The sequence below is a fragment of the Carettochelys insculpta genome, chromosome 26, assembly GCF_033958435.1.
Source record: "Carettochelys insculpta isolate YL-2023 chromosome 26, ASM3395843v1, whole genome shotgun sequence".
In the NCBI taxonomy this organism is placed as follows: domain Eukaryota; kingdom Metazoa; phylum Chordata; order Testudines; family Carettochelyidae; genus Carettochelys; species Carettochelys insculpta.
In genome coordinates, this window is record NC_134162.1 from 3,312,024 (window position 1) to 3,327,921 (window position 15,898).

The window sequence follows — 15,898 nt, forward strand, 5'->3', positions numbered from 1 at the left end:
CCTTTCTCCCTGTTGTGCAGAGCTGATGAAATGGGCAGTTTTTGGAAAATAACTATTTAGGATTAATAGCTTCTTCTTGCCCCAGTTATTTTTCTGAAGTTTATCTGTTGGCAAAAGCTGCCATGTTTGATCCTCTTCACAGAAAGCCCAGGGGAACTTGCCCTTTTTTAAAATGGCCTCCACATCTCTTTCTCCCAGTAGACAGGGACTGAAGTTGTTCTCAGGCAGAGGCTATCAAATATTTTTTTTAATCAAGGTCCAAATTGCTTGATCAAGGTATAGTCAAGGTCCAGACCCCAGAGAAAATAAAAATGGTAAGTAAATAGATTTAGAAGTCTTTTCAAAAGCATCTGGTGGTCCTGATTTGGCCCAAGGTCCATCTACTGGTTATGCCTTGCCCTTCGGGAGGATGCTGACTCTCCATACTCTGAGACAGGCCACCATTTTGAGCTCATTGTGCAATTCTCTGCAGCCACTGACTAAAGTTGTTTTTCGTAACTGTAAGAAATGACCACAAACCAAAAAAGATTTCTTAAAACACAGATTTCCTTGAGTTTTAACTGCACAGAGGTAGCCAGTAAGGAAGAGCTTTAAGGAAAAAATTGACACAGAGTGCAAAATTTCTTTAAAAGTAAATACTTTTATTTTTTAGATCTAGTTAGTTATTGGATTTCCTTAAATTCTCAACAAATGCACTGTATAATGTACATGCAACAGTTGGGTTGGGGTAGACAGGAAATACACTGTGTTCTCATGTAACAATACACTGAATTCTTGCTTTAAAAGCAAAACTCAACCTCAACTCCTTTACCCACCTGCTGTAATGTCTCTCCCATTCCTGTGGAATTGTTCCTCTTTCTGGTGTCCGATCTCTGGGAGGCAGTTAAAGTCTGTGCACTCTTTTGAGTGCCAGGGAGAACGTTCTATCTCCAGGTGCTGCCATGGAGATGACTGTAATATTTTGATCTCATTTTAGTTCCTGGCTTTCTGTGAATGAGACCTGGATAGGGTTGGTGGCCTGTGATAGGCAGGATGAAGGGGCAAGAGTGTCAACAAGACCCTGGAACTATCAAGGGGCCAGCTCAACTGCTAGCCTGGCATTAATGAGAGTTTTGGCACACACTTGGCAGATGCCCTAGCTGATGGGTCTCTCTTACCAGTGTAAACAAAAATCCCTGTTTTTCCCCACACCACAGAATGGTGACCCTCAAAATGTTTCATTTACATTATCTGTCTGAATGAAGTGTATTTGTGTAGTCATTGACTTAACTGTTGAGAGCATCTGTCAGAGTTCATTTTGCGGGGAGTAAGGGGGAGGAAGAGGGCGTGCACACATGCACAAACTCCACTTTATATCCTGGCTTACGGCACTGGGCAGCTTTGCATCTAGATTTAATATTTACTCCATGTCTACACTGTGGTACTCTTGAATGTTTTACAAAAATTACAGAACGAGAACAGCTGTTGCTTTCTTTGGTTTTCTCTCCATTCTCATGAACTCTTAGGGGGTTTTTCTTCTCTCCTCTTTCCTGTCTCTGATGGTGAAGAGGTCAAGTTGTTAATTCTTTCTGAACAAGGTAAGACTGTTCTCTTGTGGGAAGGAACTCCATAGTCATGGGTCATCTATGGAGAGGGCTCTGTCTCAGCACCTCTAAATCTAACCTGGGAGGTTGATATTGTCCCTCAGAAGTAAAGTTATTTTCATGCATATCCTAATCACAGGGGGAGTGGCTTTGACAATTAAGGCCTGAGTTGCATTTGGTTCAGTATGCAGTGGGAAACCAGTCCAACGTGCCCACATGACCAATATGCATATCTCCACAGCCAGAGCTGCAGACTGTGGAAGAGGGTTTGCTAGCTGTTGACATAGTAGAAGGGGAATACATCTTGAAAACCTGGGTAATTATTCTCATTACAGGATATTTCTATACTTAAAATCCTACAGCAATGCCAATGCAGTACTTCAGTGTAGACACTGCAGCAACAAGGTGGGTTCTCCCATCATTGTAGTTAAACCACCGCCCAGACAGAACTAGGTTGAGAGAATTCTTCCATCAGTCTACCACTGTTTACACAGGAATTAGGCCATCATAGCTGGGCTTTTCACACCAAGAGAGACACAGCTGTGCCGATGTAATTTCCCAGCATATACTGTCCATTAATGCCATCCACATGGACTGATCTCTGGGAGGCAGTTGAAGTCTGTCCACTCTTTTCAGTGCCAGGGAGAACATTCTATCTCCCGGTGCTGCTATGGAGATGACTGTAATACTTTGATCTCATTTTAGTTCCTGGCTTTCTGTGAATGAGACCTGGATAGGGTTGGTGGCCTGTGATAGGCAGGATGAAGGGGCAGGGTTTTTCCCATTTTCCACTAACATCACCACTGGCCAGGGTTTAGTTTCAGCCAACTCTCTCTTCCCCTTAGAGACAGATATGGAAGTAGCTGAGCAATGGGGCTGTCTTTACTGGATGTGAACATTTGGAAGCGAGTGATGATCATTTTGCAGTGTTTAAGTGAAGCCCATAGAATGGTCTGTATATCCAAGCCCCTTCTCCTGTGCATCCATCTCTAGGACCAATCTTCCTGCACTTTGTTTTGGTGACCGTTCCAGTGTACTGACCAACACGGCCCTGATCTTAAATTGCTTCCCTGCTTGGGACTCCTAAAAACAAGAATGACACTGACCCTGAAAATTCACTGTAGGTAGCCAGCATGTATGGCCTCAAGGACTGGTAACTAGCTCTCTTCTATCTCTATGATTTGCAAAGTTCAGGAGTACTCAGACTTTATGTGTACTATGTAAACATGATGTAGTAAATGCTTAAAACTGCCAGAGATCGTGGGAAAGGCACACCCATATGATGGCAGTGCTGCCTTCCTCAAATACAAGACAATGGACACTACTCAGATACCACCACCCAAATACATCACCAGACTCATCCATTGCATTACACACCCATAAAAATTTTACACACAGAAACACTTTGTCCAAACCACGGGAACAAGGATAGCTCTCTAATAGGCTCGCCTTTTTTGGACCACCATATGGAAGAGTTTCTGGAAAAATGCATCATGAATGAAGGGTATACTTCAGATGCACAGATTATATTGTCATCCTTTGGATAGATGACCCAAGCTCCCTCAGAATTCCACAACTTCAATACCCCCTGCAAATCCAAACTGCTTCCAGAACACTCCCCCACGTGAAGCAATTTCCAGGACACCATGATCAGTTTTAGACAGCTGTATAGAAGAAACCTATGAATAACTGTACTTACCTTCACAATCCAATAACCACCCCAAACATATAATGAAATCTGCTATTTAGCTAGAGCCAGGCAATTGGCTACCACAGAAATGGCTCAAAGGAGAAAGTCTGGGATAGACACTAACACTTAAATCCACCTTCACCAAACAAGGCCAGCAAAGTAGCAGCTCACACCATGGAACAGACCACTCAAGTACCCTAAGAGAACCTGCTTCAATACAAGAAAAAAAGCTCTCCAACCACACACCTCTAGTTAAAACGACGAGATCTCCTGTGGTACCTTACAGACTAACATATATTGGAGCATAAGCTTTCGTGGACAAAGACCCACTTCATCAGATGCAACCTTTAATTGTCACCTGAATCCATATATGGGTATCATTAAACAATTGCAACACATATTTGATGAGGACCACATCTTCAAAGATGTCTGTCCTGTACCCCTTCTCTTGGCCTTCAAACAACCCCCACAACTTCATATGCAAGATGTGAGTTCCCCATGGACCAGGACTCACCGACTCAAAGTGGCACCAGATCCTACCACATCAACAGATGTAATACTAGCAGACATATCCACTGCTACAATAATCAATAGCCCCTACAACACACCTTTCAGATCCAGGAATCTTGTATGCTTATCACAAAACATGGTATATCTCTCCCAGTGCACTTAATGCCACAAGAACAACTGTGTAGGTAAAACCAGACAATCCCTATGCTCTTAAATGAACTAACACAGAAAACTAGTAAAAGACAAAAATGCATCACCCATGGGCAAACACCTTGCACAAATTGAGCACTTCACATCTGACTTCTGTCTGCACAACACCTTCAAAAGATAAGCCTTGCAGAATAAATTTGTAACTCTGGTATACATGAAAAATGATGGGTTTTATACAGACACAGGATTTACGGTTTAGATCAACAGTCAATATTTTGCTAATCACCACCACCACCCTTTTCATTCTATGACTGCAGAAGTGTTAACAAGCCCCTTCAGCTTGACAAGTGTCTTACAATATGTGTTAATTACTTATGCTAAACAATTTGTTCCACCTTCTATTTAGTTGTGACACTGTGTTCCTTTCCCAGACCTGAAACTCAATCTATGTAGCTCAAAAGCTTGTTTTTCTCACCAAAAGAAGTTGGTCCAATAAAAGATATTCCCTCATCCACCTTGTCTCCACAGATTCTAACAGTCATTTAGGTGTCTAATATCCAGTGACTGTCATAATAATTAGGCTACTCAATGCCTTTGAATATCTGTGCCTTATTCTCTTGTGCCTCAGGCCCCCATCTGTAAAATGGCTATAATAGCAGTGCCTTACCACTCAGGGATGTTGTGAGGAAGAAATGCACTGAAGATTTTGAGGTCCTCAGGTAAAACAGAAATGGAAATTATATGCCTCATGTATACAGACATGCAGTCTCTGTCTGAAACTCCTTGCAATTAGTTTGAGCCCTTTTATAAATTAAAAGAAACATTTTCGTTTCACTGGCCCTGGGTGGAGGGGAAATTGTCTGCCTGGCAGTGTGGTTTTTAAGGGAAAACTAGCTCTAAGCAGCATATGACACATTTTGTTTTGAAGGCCGTGAGGTTTGTACTCATTCTGATGTGTTCCAGGAAGTTCTACATACAAGAGATAACTCTGTAAATGCACCGCAACCCGTGCTCATTTGTCTTTTACAACAAAAAGGGCAAAGGTTAGGGCTGAACTTGCAACTTGCTGTCTTTGGCCTTATGGAGTATGATACGCTTTACTTAGAAATCTCATTCCGTTTCTCAATTAATTCCAAAGCTTTAGGTTTCAATGTCTTAGGATAACATTGCGATCACATAGAGCCATGATATCATAATGCATAAGGGCAAAGTTCATTTATTATAGGTAATTTATACAGCACATATATACACAGCAAGGGGGTGCACTTTATGAGCAACCACATTTCTCAAGTATAAGGAGCAAGTTCCGCACAGCTGGTAAAGCTGAAGACTTACAGGAAAGAAATGACAAATCTTGCCACCTAGAGTGAACACTAGGGCTACTGGAGCTACCAGTATTAGTGAAAAGCCTGGGCAAAGGCACATGTTATAGCATTTCCCAGACAGGCTTTAGCTCAGATGGATGTCCAGAAGCGATGGCCTTGCCTTGGGCTCCCCTCCAGCCTCATCCTTGGAACATTTAGCTTAATTGTTCCAGATTGACACAAATGTTGCAGTGGTTCAGATTGGGAACAGTGGTCTCAGATATAATTAGACAAGAGGAATGTTAAGGTTTAGAACTGCAGCCAATATTCAAAATTTCCTATCTTGAGCACTGTCTTCTGTGCCAGTGCTATTAATCTACAGCTCACTGTACGCACTGGTACGTCTCTGAGCGGAGCCCATTCACCAACTAGAGCAACTGTACTTTTGAGTGGCTTTTGCCTTGCATTTTATTATTTAAATGACAAGATACACTCCCGCCCCTCTGTTGCAAATATTCAGCGTAGATTGGTCTCAGTCAGTTACATGTTGCTTTGGTCTGCATCAGCACATACACCCTGAGATCAGCATGTAACTGCTGATGAAGCAATCACATGGGAAAAGATTCCTGAGAAACATTTGAAGCATTGAGGTTGTGCAAATCTTAATACCTACAAGGGGACAGTATGGCTTATTAAGTAGAATCCAGATTCTTGGTAGTTCTACAACTGACCCAATATGAACTACTGGAAAGCTATTTAGCTTCCTTTTGCCTCAGTTTACCACACATAAAATGGGCATAATATGCCTATGACTCTGGGAGCTGGGCTGTAAGTCTTTGACAATTAGCAAAACAAATGCTTTGAGATGTTTGGATGGCAGGCACTGTAAACAAAGGTAACATTATAAAAGTCTCTCTAAACATCATCCAGATTATGCTTCATCAGATTGAGTACTCCACCCAGTGTGACAAAGCAGCTGACACACATGGAAAGACTAATGTAGCACTTAGAATTTCCTTATTTATTAAAGAGCAGAAAGAAATGTTTGCTTAAATTCTATACATAAAAAAGTAACAGTAAAATTTGCTTTTAAAGTCTTTCCACTGAAGAAAACTGAGATTCTTTTTAAAAAAAATTAAATTGACAAAGATACCAGACTATATTGTATGCTGATAATCACCCCCTTCCTCCACAAAGCCCCACTAAAACACACTGCTGAACAGCATACATATGTAACTCAATCTATGTGAGAGTCCATTCCTCTTTTTTCAGCCACACAACCTAGCGAGATATCTGTGTTACAAGCTCAGCTCTTTAGTAAAAGAAATTTCAAGTGGACTCCAAAGTATTTCACTAAGGGATGACGAAATATTAACATTAGAAAGCACGTTGTTTTGCAGCTTGTAAATATACTACTTTAAAGATTTCAATTGTTGGGGAGTCATTCACCAGAGATAGTTTATTCTGTATTCAAGGTAATTACAAACACAAAGCATTACTCCCCCTGCATGCTTTCCTGGGCACGGAACCAGTAGAGTTGACTACATGATGTTTGATTGGAGAGTACTTGGAATTCACCCTCTCACAGGCAAAGACTAGTTAAGGAGTATTGCCAGTAACAAAGAACAGAACTTGTACAACATTGATTATTATAAATTAGATTTGTTCTTAACTGCTCCTTTTGCTTTAGTCTCCTAAATAAGTTCATGTTCTCCCCATAGAAAACATCTGTTTCTTATTTCTCATTGCAGCAACCACAAAGTCACTAATGGTGATTAGAATGTGTGGAAGAGACCTTGATTCTGAATACATGGATGTGCAGATGGGAAGCAATCTGATTGCACACACTGATGCAGTATCTGAGCAAATCAAAGAGGGAAAAGATCTGGAAAGAGAAAAATGGCATGTGTTAGATTTATCTATCTGGACGTGAATTCATCGTATTCCCTCTATCCTTCGGATTCTCATACTCTCTCTATAAGCATCAACAACTGCTCTCCTGAGCAGTCTATACTAAAGGTTTATTCCCGCTCTCTGCTCTCCCTTCACTAAGGCTGTGGCTACACTTGGCCAAAACTTCAAAATGGCCATGCTAATGGCCAAATCAGAGAATACTAATGAGGCGCTGAAATGAATATTCAGCACCTCATTAGCATGCTGCCGGCTGCGGCACTTCAAAAGTGCAGCAGCCAGCAGCATGCTAATGAGGTGCTGAATATTCATTTCAGCACTTCATTAGTATTCTCCGATTTGGCCATCAGCATGTCCATTTCAAAGTTTTGGCAAAGTGTGGCCAGAGCGTACAGGTTTACTCCTATTGTTTCTGAAAGCACAAGGGTTTCTTCATTTTTCAGCTTAGAACTTAAATCTACATTTCAGTAACAGAAATAGTGACATAGAAAGCTTTAATATTAGCTATGGATATTAATAATTTCAAGTGTGGCTCTCTGATCTTAAATTTACACGATGTTCTATTTGAATATATTTGAAAATTTTTTCATTATGTGCGAATGGCCAAGTTTCATGAGCGCAATTATGCAGGTTGAGGTTTTATTTAATATACTGAGCTTCCAACTAAAACTTATGCCCCAGTGAGCATAAAATTAAAGTAGTTTGATTCCTAAATAGATGGGCTTGTCTAGCACTTGTAGGTAGTACAGGTTTTGAGTGTCCCCCACGGCAAAGATTTTCAGGGGCTGGCTGTCACTGGGGGAAGTCTTCCCTGTGGCAAAGATTTCAGGGACTGGTTGTTGCCACAGATCACAGCTTGTGATATCTGGCACCCCAAGATTACCCCTTGCAGGCTGCCCACCTCCACCTTCCCTCGGCAGATCAGCCTGATGAAAAGATCCTTTTAACTGGCCTTTCAGCATACTCCCCCACCCACTCCTCAACACCTCTGGCAGACTGAGGGTGTGCGGCACCCACAGTCACAGGCATTCAGGGGTAGCTCCCCCCGCCAGAGCAGCCTGCTGAAGGGATCCTTTCAACCGGCCTGTCAGCCTACTCCCTCATCCACCCCTTGACACCCTTGGCACATTGCACATGGAAATTTTGCCAGTTCCATCCCCCCATGTTGGGCACATCTGTGTAATGAAGTGGGAAGGCAAAAACCCTTCAGCACAGATTGTCTTCTTTCCCCTGCCAGAGGGAGTCAGCTTTAGGTGTTACGGTTTGCACTGTCCTCAACTTTACTATCCTCCTCTTTCTTCAATCTGTGCTCTGTTCCTGTAATATTTTCAGGAAGAATGTTTCTACATTCAAGGGCTGGAGTTGCCAGCTGAGATGACAGAGACACCTGGGTGATCCCAGGGCAGGATGACAGCCTCCTGCCTGGCACACTACACCTTCTGAAACCAGCCTATTTGGTTTTCCTTCACCTGAGATTCTGTACTTTTCCTTCTTTCACTCTGAAAATATGGCCATTTGCTTTCCACGGGAAGGGAATGACAGCAGTGCAATCTGGGAAGACGACATCACACACCCACAATCACTTGCGGGACGTTTTTCCCCAAATTGTACCATCGAAAATACCCAGAATGCTACAGTGCTGAGGGAACTGTGGGAAAGGTTCCCACAAAACACTGCGGCAACAGTCAATGTTTGGTGATTTAGTGTGGCAGCAATAAATCAACTTTGTGGGGAGGTGAAGATAGTCAAATTTGAATGAATAAAACCCAGTGTTATAAAATTGAATTTACATCATAGTGTAGACATAGCCTGAGTGACTAGTCATGATAGATATCACTGTTCAGGCATTAAAGGAATTTCAGGAATTCCACCTGTGGGTTTGTAGGTTAAAGAGTTTTTGCTACAGTGTAATCCAGAATGTGCAAATTATATTCCTGCAAAAATGTATTTCATCACATTTCTTTCCAATGGGTTCTAAACCTTGGGCCTATAGCTCTGCTCATTCAATATGGATTTAACACCATGTTTACACAGTGGGGTCTATAAGTCCAACAAAACCACATTTCAGTCAAGTTAACACGAATCCTGCTTAAGTGATTTGGGCAAGAAGGTTCCCAAGTCCATGCTTCTTTGTTTGAATCACCTGTGCACAATTGGTACAAACCGTGTGTGAGATCTGTGCAAAACTAGCAAAAACTCTGTTGTGTGAGTGGCAAATGTGAATGATCATTGATAAAAAGAAAATACAATGACTTACTCACCAGGGCAATCCAAAGTACAATATATTCATCTATAAAGCTGTTAAAGTATTGGTCCAAGAACAAAAGTGCTGGGCCTATGAATGCTGTATCATGCAGGTGCATTTCACTTTTGGTCATATGTGCAACCTATTAAAAAAAGGCGGAGGGAGAGAGAGAGACCTTAGTCTAGTCTAAACAAAATATACTTTGACCCAATTTTTGCAGCAGATTATTAACACTGCTGTATAGTGTACTTTAATTAAATGTGATGAAAACCACTGTAATGTAAATTATATGCTAATGGTTCGTTCTTTAGTGAGCTATGACAAATCCTTAAGAAAAACGTGTGCCGAAGAAGCCCATTCGATTACATTCATGGGATACAGCATTAAATCACTGTAAAACGGGAAGGAAAGGTGTGGCTAGTCAATTCAGGGAACTGACATTCTGCAGAAGGTAAAGTCTGTGAAACTACAGAGATCATCTTATACAATATCAGGAGTAAAGGAAAAAAAGAAACCAGTAACTCTGAGACACTTACCACCAGTTTGTTAGTTATCTTAGCGGATACAAAACCAAAAGTAAGTATATAGAGGCAAGGATGCTTTTCAAAGAGCTGTACAGCAGATTTCTTATAGATCATTGCAGCTAATATGATCACAGATCCAATATGAAGAAATGGTGAAAGGACACTTGTTCCCTATAGTGAAGGGGAAAAGTGAGAGTTTAACGTAAAGTGCACATAACTGAGTAACACATATATGTGTTGTGCATGTTAATATAAATTAAAATTGCCTGTTTGAATTCACTTGTGCCAGTAGCGAAATGTGATGAAATGTGATGGAGGGTGTCAGCTGATAATGTGGTCACAGCCTTTGGTTTGAAGGTATCAGAAATTGTATGAAGGAAACACATGCAGTTTCAGCTACAAAACAAAAATGTATTTGTTGAGGAAGGCGTCAAACTGCAAAAATAGTTATCATCTTCTAGTAACAGAGAGGAGCCATGCTTGTGTATACACTATCAAAACAAAAAGCAGTCAAGTAGCACTTTAAAGACTAGCAAAATAGTTTATTAGGTGAGCTTTCGTGGAACAGACCCACTTCTTCAGACCATAGCCAGACCAGAACAGACTCAATATTTAAGACATACTGTTTTTGGTTCTCTGTGTCTTAAATATTGAGTCTGTTCTGGTCTGGCTATGGTCTGAAGAAGTGGGTCTGTCCCACGAAAGCTCACCTTATAAACTATTTTGCTAGTCTTTAAAGTGCTACTTGACTGCTTTTTGTTTTGTTATTATCTTCTAATGCTTCTACAACAGACAGGAGATGATTCTGTTCTTAAATATCAGGGGCCAAAAGGTGTCTCTCTATAACAGCAATAATACATTTTTGTTTTATAACATGTTCATGCTCAAAAGCAAAATATAACTAGAAGACTAGTCCAAATAACTCAACCGACATGCACGAAAAACAAACTCCCAAAAACACATCAAAGAATACCACCCATCTTTCCCCCACCCTCCCCGCATCCCAAATCCTTTCTGAAAGGCACCTGACAAGAATATTAACTCTGACACTGATCCCATCTGAAAGATCACCTGCCTTCATATTCTTCTCAAATGCAGAACCACCAAACCAAAACTGTGCACGTCACAGAGGAAATATGGTTTGCAAAATGCACAGAAAATGAATTCTATATAAGATCTTGCAGAAGAAAGGAGCCACCATAATATGTCAGACTGCTGGTCCATCTAATCCAGGAGTGGCCAACACATGGCCTGTGGGCCAGAATCCAGCCTGCAGAGTTTTTTCATGTGGCCCACACAGCCAGGAGTGGCACCATTTTTAAAGCCAGCTGGGTGGCTCCAAGGCGCATGGGGCTCTTTAAGGAGTTATTTGTGGCTCCGGACACTGATGTTGCTCACTCCTCCTCCAACTACCTGACCTGCTGCGCTGAAAGACCAGAACTCAATTTAACTGGTTGAACGGCTGGCAGGAGGGATCTGGCCGTTAAACCAATTAAACTGAGTCCCATTATTCCAATGCAGCAAGGCAGAGAGCCACATGCGCTGTATGTGGGAAAAGGGAGTAAGAGGGCTGAGGGGAGTCGCACAGCTGCATTGAGGAAGGAGATGGCAGCCTGGTGAAGATGCAGCAGGGGGCAGCATCATGCTGCGCTCCTGTGTGAGGTAAGTGAATCCTGGGTTTGGGGCTGTGAGGGGTTAAGCCAGGGTGGGACAGCAGTTTGGGGCTGTGAGCAGGTAAGCCTGGGCATGGGGGGGGGCAGTTTGGGGCCACGAGGGGTTAAGCCTGGGGGTAGGGCAGGCAGGTTTGGAGCTATTTTGTGTTCAGCACCTGGAATATGTAAAAAAAATTGCCATGTGATTGGCCACTCCTAATCTAGCCACACACCCTATCTTCCAAGAGCAGCCAATGCCAGGTGTTTCAGAGGGAATGAACAGGGCAGGCAATCATTAACGGATCAGTCATCTGCTGTCCACTCCCAGCTTCAGGCAAACACAGGCCATGGTGAGGTGAGATTAAAAAGACTGAGGCTTTTAGCTTGGAAAAGAGATAGTAACTCAGAGGATTATGATTGAGGTCTATAAAACTCTCTCTGATGTGGAGAAAATGAATGAAGAAATGTTATTTACTCTTTTACATAATGCAACAGTTAGCGGTCACCCCATGAAGGTTTAAAACAAACAAACAAACAGGAAGTACTTCTTCACACATCACACAGTTAACTTGTGGAACTTATTAGCAGGGGATGTTCTAAAGGTTAAAATTATAACATATAACAGGAATTCCTCCTGTGGCTTTGTATGTTAACGACTTTTTGCTATATATATTTGGAACTCTGTTATAATTGGTAACAGTTAGTTAGTTATTTTACTGCCACAACATACTTAACAGATATTTTCTGAGAATGATGTACAATGACCCCAAGATCTCTTTCCTGAGAGCTAAAAGCTAATTTAGACCCTATCATTTTGTATACATATAGGACAAGAAGCGTGGGAGTTGATTTTATCCTTCACCTATTTCAAATCCACCGTTTTAAAATCTTTCCTCAATCCTATAAGCTAGGATTTTCATTTAAATTACATTTACCCCCCTTTTTTTCCCCAAGCTACTAAACTAGGTAAAAGCAGACTTTACACAATAACAGGCATTGAATTAACATGCTTGAAAGCATACCAGTTTTCTTTAAACCAGCATGGAAATTACAGAGCACTCAGAAAATAAAATAGATTCATAAAAGCAAAACAAAGTACTCACGGCTATAGTTGATCCATTTTTGCCAACACCACCTGTGAAGATCACACCAAAATAGTTTGTGCAGGAGAATATGGTTCCTGCAACTGTACAAAGAGCTGGGAATATTTTCATTTGAATATTCAGCACTGGAATCTTGACAACAGAGAAATAAAAAATTAAAATAGGTACAACTAATCTAAAATCATGTTTACCTCTTTCAAGGAAACTCAAACACTCCACTTTTCTAAGTCCACATTTGGGTTTTCCGCTCTCCCCAAAAATTAGTTAATACAGGTTTAGATTTCTAGGGAAGAAATTGAGAAGAAGCTGTATTTTCTCACTCACCATAATAGCAAAATTCCCTGATCTATTTGCTTGTACATTTAATGACCTGAGAAGAACAGACATAAAGCAGAATCTGTCTCCTAATATTATCCATCATAATGATCAACTATTCTCTACCAAACTCTAAAACAAGAGTCAGGAGTTCCTCAGCATGGAGAGAACAGAGAACTAGCATTAGCCAAAGAACAGACCCCCAAAATAGGATCCCAGTCCTGAGTGCAGGGAGAAGCCAGATATCGAAGGGGATTAACATGTGAAGAGCCACTAACTGGATCACACCCCAGAGGACAGATCAGGGATAATGAGAGGAGGCATGATAGGAAACATCAAAAAGGCATCCAGCCACCAAGATTACTTTTCAAAGGTAAGAGGAGTGGGGGCTGATTGGGTTGGTATCACGCAAGTGAGAAATGAGGGCAAGATGCACTGGGAAGGAAGACTAATAATCTCTCATTTTTTTGACAAAGCCTTGAGCAGAGGACTAATTATAAGAAGAGGATGAAACACCCACAAAGAGTCCCCCAACCTAATTCATCCAACTGCTAAAGGATTACCTGGACCCTCCAGTAACATGTGTCTTCACTCATACGTCTTCCCAAATGAGTCAACAGGCTATGTAGTGAAAGTCCCCATATATGCCTGTTTCATATGGGAGCCTACATGGGCTCAAGTCATTGTATTTTAATGTAAATATTTAATAATTACACATCCAGTCCAGCTTTGAGGATATTCTAATAGATAATTCTTAACACTTACATCATGTTTTACAACTTCAGAGCACTGTGCAAACACTCATCAGTCCACATACACCCCACATTTGGTATTTTAGCACTTATTATTGTCCTCATTTTAGAGAGAAAACAGGAAGTGATTCACCCAAGGTCACATGGGATGAGCTGCTGCAACTGGCATTAGAATTCAGTAGATTCATGAAGATTTTTTGTTGACTTATAAGGTGCAGTTGGAGACTAAATTGGCTCTGTAGTTCTATTCATGCTTGGCCCATAAGGAGACTACCGTCAATACCAACTGATTGTTCAAAAGAGCATAATTAGAACTTCCTACTCAAGTAGAACTCCAGAGTGTGAGCAACAATCTCAGGCACCCCTCCTACCCATTCTGCACTTTTACTCAAAGACAAGAGTCAGAAAGACAGTGGAACTGCAAGAGTGAAGAGAGCTAGCTGAACTCAAAAATTCACTAACAAAACACAGTCATTCAAAGAGTGCTCCAGAACTTGTGCTATTCTTACTACATTGTCTGTCTGTGCTTCCATCTGCTTTGATAATTCTTTCTTCAGTGGTCAGTAGAAGTATCTCAGAATGTGGTGATGGGGTTGTACATTTGAGGAGGGAAGAACAGTAGTAACATTCTGCCCATGCTGGAGGAGGTTTCAGGATACCACATAGAAAAGAACTGTAACACTCAAGAGGCCTTGTACAAATTGACAAAAAATCAGGATTTATAATTCACCACTAGGGCAACTCCAGGAACCATGGATAACAATGATGGTGGAAGCTGTAAGCAGGGCTCAGAGTAAGGTGAAGCTACATAATGATAAAAATGTTGATTCCACCTGAGCCAAATCTATATTATAGCTTCCACCACTGCTGTCACTGATGGAGCTTCACCAAATGGTTAATTACAATGTCCTATTTTTAGTACTGTAAATGGAGTCTAAATTATAGGAGATGAAGACATGGACGAAGACTTCCACAGTGGTCGAATGAAGGAAGTTAATATATTAAGTTAATATTGTATAGCTGTGAAAAGCAGATTTGCAGAAAAAGGAAATGTGGAAAGAGCTCTGAGTCAAAGATGCGGCAAAGGTTATGAACAATGGAAGCAAATGGATGGTGCAAATCATCAAAGAAGGTAACAGAGGAGATAGTGTTGTGCTGGAGAATGACCTTTATACTTTATTAACACTTTTGCCTTTAGAATGATTAGCTAAAGGAGGTGGAGATAAAGCAGCAGGTTTCCTTATTTTTTGGTAGTCTAGGTGTCATTGGCCCATAAGTAGACTACTTATGTCCTTCACACACAGCTTGATCTTGACAGGTGTTGATCACTGACTTCAGTGGCGTTAAAGCTGTGCAGCACTTACAAAGACTGCCCTTATAATGCAGAAAAGAATCCCACGTCAGATATTCCTAGGTAAATGATGCTTCTCTATTAAATTCTTTGAAGCTGATCAAACAGACTCTGCCACTGCATCAGCATGATACCCAACTTTAAAAACAAAGGGCAGTCAGCTTAAAAGTAATGGTATTCCTAGTTCTGCCACAGAGAAGAAAGCACATAAATGAAAATAAATATGACAGTGAACAAGTGCTCTACTCCGTTCTGGGAAGCCAGGGTTCAAATCCAGATTCATTCACAGGGGAAAATGAGTCTGGGGTTCCTGTTCATGACTCTTTCTAAGTTGTTTACCTCCCATAAACGGGCTTGGAAGACTTAGATTTTTATCATTAAATGATGATTTCACTGCATACATCAACCAATGAAGAAATATTAGAATCCACAATAATCTAAGTTTACAGATGGCAAAGAAATATGCAACTTGAGAATTTAGAGTTTGATTTAAGGCTATATACTATAAATATTTTGACATGTCAGTTTACAATTTGTGTCTTAACGTACAGATTTAACTGTCAAGAATGACAGTCATCAAGGTGAGACATGGTCAAGGAAAGGGAATAAGTTGAAGGATAAGAGGCAGAACTCAGAAGATACCAGAAATAAGAACAAAGTGGAAGAGAGAATAGAAGGGAGAAAAGGATTCTGACTGGATATTATCAAGAACCCATGCTTCAGGAGCTTAGAGATGTAAGGGAAAAGGGAGGCAGTTAGAGCAGCAGGTAGGGTCAAAAAAATGTCAACAGCACACATTTAAACACGG

At 41.1% G+C, this 15,898-nt stretch overlaps 1 protein-coding gene across 7 annotated transcripts in view; it reads right to left on the bottom strand.

Moving 5' to 3' along the window:
* Positions 1–5,143: 5,143 nt before the first annotated feature.
* Positions 5,144–15,898, bottom strand: part of CEPT1 (choline/ethanolamine phosphotransferase 1) — a 48,323-nt gene continuing 37,568 nt past the window's right edge. For all 7 annotated transcript variants that reach the window (XM_074977841.1, XM_074977843.1, XM_074977842.1 and 4 more), the window contains 4 exons: positions 12,673–12,804; positions 9,930–10,088; positions 9,410–9,535; positions 5,144–7,122 (listed from right to left, as the gene is read on the bottom strand). In XM_074977841.1, coding sequence (XP_074833942.1) covers positions 7,003–7,122; positions 9,410–9,535; positions 9,930–10,088; positions 12,673–12,804 — 537 coding nt within the window. In that variant the 3' untranslated portion in view covers positions 5,144–7,002. The remainder of the gene's footprint in view (positions 7,123–9,409; positions 9,536–9,929; positions 10,089–12,672; positions 12,805–15,898) is intronic.